General features: G+C 43.1%; 1 protein-coding gene across 1 annotated transcript; it reads left to right on the top strand.

Annotated features, from left to right (window-relative positions):
- Positions 1 to 3531: 3531 nt before the first annotated feature.
- Positions 3532 to 4179, top strand: LOC100774300 (palmitoyltransferase ZDHHC3-like). Its single transcript, XM_035446976.1, has 2 exons — positions 3532 to 3809; positions 3849 to 4179. Exons 1-2 carry the CDS (start codon positions 3532 to 3534, stop codon positions 4177 to 4179), a joined length of 609 nt encoding a protein of 202 aa, XP_035302867.1.
- The last annotated feature ends 1617 nt before the right edge of the window (positions 4180 to 5796 follow it).

Below are 5796 nucleotides of genomic sequence, written 5' to 3'. Positions count from 1 at the left end.
AAAAAAAAAAAGCATGTTTTCAATATCCCTTACATGATTAAATGTTTTACCTATTACTTGTCTTGAAAAGTAATCTTATAAGGAATCTTAAAGGAATTATAAGCCTAAACTTTTTTCTTTTTTTATATTTTTATTTAAATTAGAAAAGCTTGTTTTACATCTCAATCCCAGGTCCCTCTCTGTCCCCTCCTCCTCTGCCCCCCTCTAACCCTCTATCCCATCCCTTTTCTGCTTCCAAGGGAGGGTGAGGACTTCCATGGGAGATCTTCAAAGTCTGTCATATCATTTGTAGCAGGGCCTAGGCCCTCCCCTTGTGTCTAGGCTGAGAGAGTATCCCTCTCTGTGGAATGGACTCCCAAGTTCCATTCCTATGCTAGGGATAAATACTGATCTACTACCAGAGGCCCCATAAATTCCTGAGGCCTCCTAACTGACACCCATGATCAGAGGGTTTGGATCAGTCCTGTTCTGGTTTCACAGCTGTCAGTCTGGGGTCCATGAACTCCCCCTTTTTCAGATTAGCTATTTTTGTGTGTTTCACAAGCCTGGTCTTTACCCCTTTGGGCATCACTCCTCCATCTCTGTAACTGGATTCCAGGAGTTCAGTTCAGTGTTTAGCTGTGGCTGTCTGCTTCTACTTCCATCAGCTACTGGATGAAGGCTCTAGGAAGGTGAATAAGGGAGTTATCATTCTCATTATCAGGGAAAGGCATTTAAGGTAGTCTCTCCACTATTGCTTACAATGTTAGTAGGTGTCATCCTTGTAGATCTCAGGACATTTACCCAATGCCAGGTTTCTCTTTCAACCTGTAATGACTGCTCTATTACGGTATCTTCTATTTGGCTTTCCTCTATTCTTCCCCCAACTCAACCTTCATGCTACTTCATGTCCTCCTCTCCCCTCCTATGTTCCCCCTACTCTTTCTCCTACCTCCCTCCCCCCTCCCACCATGCTCCCAAATTGCTCAGGAGATCTTTCTCTTTCCCCTTCTTTAGGGGACCATGTATGTCTCTCTTAGGGTCTTCCTTGTTTGCCAGCTTCTCTGGCAGTGTGTATTGTAGGCTGATAATACTTTGCTCTGTGTCTGGAATCCATATATGAGTGAGTACGTACATACTATGTCTTTTTGTAATTGGGTTACTTCATTCAGAATGGTTTCTTCTAGTTCTATCCGTTTGCCTGAGAATTTCAAGATCCCATTGGTTTTTTTTTTCCACTGAGTAGTACTCCATTGTGTAAATATACCACTTTTTTTCCATCCATTCTTCAGTTGAGGGGCATATAGTTTGCTGGATATTACTACTATGAACATGGTTGAACAGATGTCCTTGTTGTATGAATGTGCAACTTTTGGGTATATGCCTAAGAGTGGATTGCTGGATCTTGTGGTAAACTGAATCCCATTTTCCTGAGGAACCACCATATTGATTTCCAAAGTGACTGTATAGGTTGGTACTCCCACCAGCAGTGGAGGAGTGTTCCCCTTTCTCCATATCCTCTCCAGCATAAACTGTCATTGTTGATTTTGATTTTAGCCATGCTGACAGGAGTAAAATGGTATCACAGAGATGTTTTGATTTGCATTTACCTGATGGCTAAGGATGTTGAGCACTTTCTAAAGTGTCTACCAGCCATTTTAGACTATCAATTGAGCATTCTCTATTTAGTTATTTACAATACTTTTTAATTAGATTAGTTGGTATTTTGGAGACTAGCTTCTTGAATTCTTGTAAATTTTGGTGATCAGTCCTCTGTCAGATGTGGGGTTGGTGAATATCTTTTCCCATTCTGTGGGCTGCCATTTTTTCTTGTTGACTGTGTCCTTCACCTTACAGAAGTTTCTCAGTTTCAGGAGGTCCTATTTATTAATTGTTGATCTCATCGTCTGTGCTACTGGTAATATGTTCAGGAAGCAGTCTCATGTACCAATTTGTTCAAGGGTACCTCTCACTTTCTCTTCAAAGAGGTTGAGTGTGGCTAGATTTATGATGAGGTCTTTGGTCCATTTGGAAATTCAACGAAATTCCTCTAAAATCAGAAACAAGACAAGGCTGTCCACTCTCTCCATATCTCTTCAATATTTTACTTGAAGTTCTAGCTAGGGCAATAAGACAACAAAAGGAGATCAAGGGGATACATATTGGAAAGGAAGAAATCAAACTTTTACTATTTGCAGATGATATGATAGTCTACATAAGTGACCCAAAAAAACTCTACAGGGAACTCCTAAAGCTGATAAACACCTTCAAGATACAAGATTAACTCAAAAAAAAAAAAAATCAGCAGCCCTACTATATACAGACAATAAATGGGCTGAGAAAGAAATCAGAGAAACATCACTCTTTACAATATCCACAAACAACATAAAATATCTTGCAGTAGCACTAACCAAACAAGTGAAAGATCAGTATAGTAAGAACTTTGAGTCTTTAAAGAAGATATCACAAAATGGAAAGATCACCCATGCTCTTGAATAGGTATGATCAACATAGTAAAAATGGAAATCTTGCCAAAAGCAATCTACAGATTCAATGCAATTCCCATCAAAATACCAGCACAATTGGTCACAGACCTTGAAAGAACAATACTCAACTTTATATTGAGACACAAAAGACCCAGGATAGCCAAAACAACCCTGTACAATAAAGGAACTTCTGGAGGCATCACCATCCCTGACTTCAAGCTCTATTATAGAGTTATAGTCCTGAAAACAGCTCGGTATTGGCACAAAAATAGACAGGTACACCAATGGAATTGAACTGAAAACCATGAAATTAACCTACATAACTAAGAACACCTGATTTTTGACAAAGAAGCTAAAGTTATACAATGGAATAAAGAAAGCATGGTGCTGGCATAACTGGATGCTGGCATGTAGAAGACTACAGATAGATCCATGTCTATAGCCATGCACAAAACTTAAGTCCAAATGATAAGACATGAACATGAATCCAGCCACACTGAACCTCTTAGAAGAGAACATGGGAAGTACCCTTGAATGGATTGGTACAAAAGACAGCTTCCTGCACATAACACCAGTAGCACAGACACTGAAATCAACAATTAATAAACCAACCACACATTTGACAGAGGGTTGATCTCCAAAATTTACAAAGAACTCAAGAAGCTAGTGTCCGAAACACCAAATAATCCAACTAAAAAGTGGGATACAGAACTAAATAGAGAATTCTCAATAGAGGAAAATAAAATGGCTGAAAGACACACAAGATAGTGCACAAGTCCTCACGATGGCAGCTGCAGCCACCTCCTGGAGCTCCATGGGCCTCTCCGCTGCCCAGTGTGAGGCCGAGGCTGGCAAGCCGTTCTGCCAGGTGTCCAAGCCATCACAGATGGATGCTGGAGGCTGGGCCCCGGGACTGCGAGCTGCCTTCAAAATGATGATACCAGTATGGACAGAATAGCTTATGATGCTTGTCCCCACTCAACACTTCTGAGACATTGTGAGGAAACCAGAGTACCTCCAGCCAGAGAAGTGAGCCCCACCTCCCTTCCCTGGTCCTGCGGGAACCATGTGGTTTATTTGTGATGGCTGTGGCATCGCCTGTGCAATTGTTACCTGGTTTCTGGTCCTCTATGCAGAGTTTGTAGTCCTCTTTGTGGTGCTGATTCCATCCAGAAATGGAATCATCAACGGAATTGTGTTCAATCTGCTGGCCTTCTTGGCCCTGGCCTCACACTGCCGGGCCATGCTGACGGACCCCGGGACAGTGCCCAAAGGAAATGCCACTCAAGAGTTCATCAAGAGCCTTCAGCTGAAGCCTGGGAAGGTGCTGTGCAAGTGCCCCAAGTGCTACCGCATCAAGCCCGACCGAGCCCACCACTGCAGTGTTCGTAAACGGTGTGTTCCCAAGATGGGCCATCACTGTCCCTGGATCAACAACTGTGTGGGCAAGAACAACCAGAAGTACTTCGTCCTACTTACAATGTACATAGCTCTCATTTCCTTGCACACCCTCGTCATGGTGGAATTCCACTTCCTGCATTGCTTTGAAGAAGACTGGACAAAGTGCAGTCCCGTGCCACCCACCACAGTCATCCTGCTAATCCTGTTGTGCTTCGAGACACTGCTCTTCCTCATTTTCTCATCAGTGATGTTTGAGACCCAAGTGCACTCCATCTGCACAGATGACATGGGAATAGAACAATTGAACAATTGAAAAAGGAAGAGAGAAGATGAAAGCTGTTTGGGGCCACCCTTTCTCTCTAACCAGCCCCTTTGCCACACCAGACCAAGGGAAGGCAGACCGGTACCAGTATGTGTTCTGAAGGACCCCTGACCAGCATTGACACACAGAACACATGATGGCACTGTCCCATCAGCTCTTGTGAATGTTTAAGCCAAACGCAAAACAAAGTGACTACTCTTAAAACTTTTTTATGTCTCCAGAAAAATGGCTGAGCATTGCAGAGAAAAAAAAATTCCCAACTTTTACTTTATTTTATTTTATTTAAAAAATCATCTTTTCAATTTTTTTATGAGTGAAGCTGCTCTTTTTCCTTTTAAAATCACTTCTCTGGCCTCTGTTTCTTCTCTGCTGTCTGTCAGCATGACTAACGTGGAAGGTGCTGCCCAGGCCCTGCCCCGTCTACTAATTGAATGCCTCCCAATGCTGTACTTGGATGAACTGGCCCAGTAGGGAAGCCAACAGGGCCCTGACCTCCTCCTGCCCACAAGGCAGCACTGGCAGCCACAGGACTCAGAACCTCATTGAAGATGATGCTAACTAACCCTTTGAAGCCTAAGAATGGCAAGATTGGGGCTGGAGCCTTCAGAAGGGCCCTTAGTGCGGTGGTTCACTGCCCTAGTGAACACAGTTTGCCTCATTCTCAAAATTAATTGTCATCCTTGTACTTCATGGTCATGGATTACAAAATGATTTGTGTGAGGTGGGAGAGGTGTTGGGGGCGGTGGTCTTTGAATCCTGAATCGGCAATTATGTCCCTCTGGCTTTCTGGAAGACTATGAAGGAGAGATGTTTACCAGGTCAAAATGCCTTATACAATCACGAGAGGAAGAACACAATTTCAGGCAAGCTACATTCCCCTGTGTTTTACAGCTGCTTCCTGCCCCAGTTCCCACCCTTTCCCAACAAAGGTATCAATCAAGCTGTGTTAATTCTGCCGGACACAAACAGGCCAGCTATCAGGATCATCTCTTTTTTGTTGTTGTTGTTCAATGTCCATATCATATTACTTGCAAACAGAGAATATGTCTGGAAAATAAAATTTTGACACACAATTTCATGAGATATCTATTATGGGTAAGGATCAAGGCTCTTCCAGTAAATATCACATTACATGGAAAATAATCTTTTAATGAGGAATGTATACCTGCAATACTGGCACATCGGAATTGACACACTTGGATTTTGAGTTTGAGGCCATCCTGTAAGAGAGAAAAACAAAGGGTATCCATTATTTATATAGAGGTCTTATCTTTTTTTTGTTCCATATCTTATTTTTTTATTAGTTCAAATCAGGAACAAGCTTGTTTCACATGTCAATCCCTTCTCCCTCTCCCTCCCCTCACCCTCACCCCTCCTACCCCACCCCAAACTACCCCCCACCGCATCTACTCCCCAGGCAGGGTAGGGCCCTCAACTGGAACTCTGCAAGGTCCACCACATCATCCTGGGCTAGGCCCAAGCTCTTCCCCATGTGTCCAGGGCAAGAGTGCATCCCTTCACGTGGGATGGGCTCTCAAAGGCCCCTCCTACAACAGGGAAAATCATTAATCCACTACCAGACCCCCATGGATGTCCTCATTGACATCC

This window comes from Cricetulus griseus, chromosome 6 (genome assembly GCF_003668045.3).
Source record: "Cricetulus griseus strain 17A/GY chromosome 6, alternate assembly CriGri-PICRH-1.0, whole genome shotgun sequence".
Lineage (NCBI taxonomy): Eukaryota > Metazoa > Chordata > Mammalia > Rodentia > Cricetidae > Cricetulus > Cricetulus griseus.
The sequence above is the reverse complement of the archived record's forward strand: the minus strand, read 5'-3'. Positions and strand labels throughout refer to the sequence as shown.

Coding starts and splice junctions, on each gene's coding strand:
- LOC100774300 (XM_035446976.1), top strand. CDS start 3,532: ATGTGGTTTATTTGTGATGGCTGTGGCATCGCCTGTGCAATTGTTACC. Junction 3,810..3,848: donor GTGCTGTGCAAGTGCCCCAA/GTGCTACCGCAT, acceptor CCACCACTGCAG/TGTTCGTAAACGGTGTGTTC.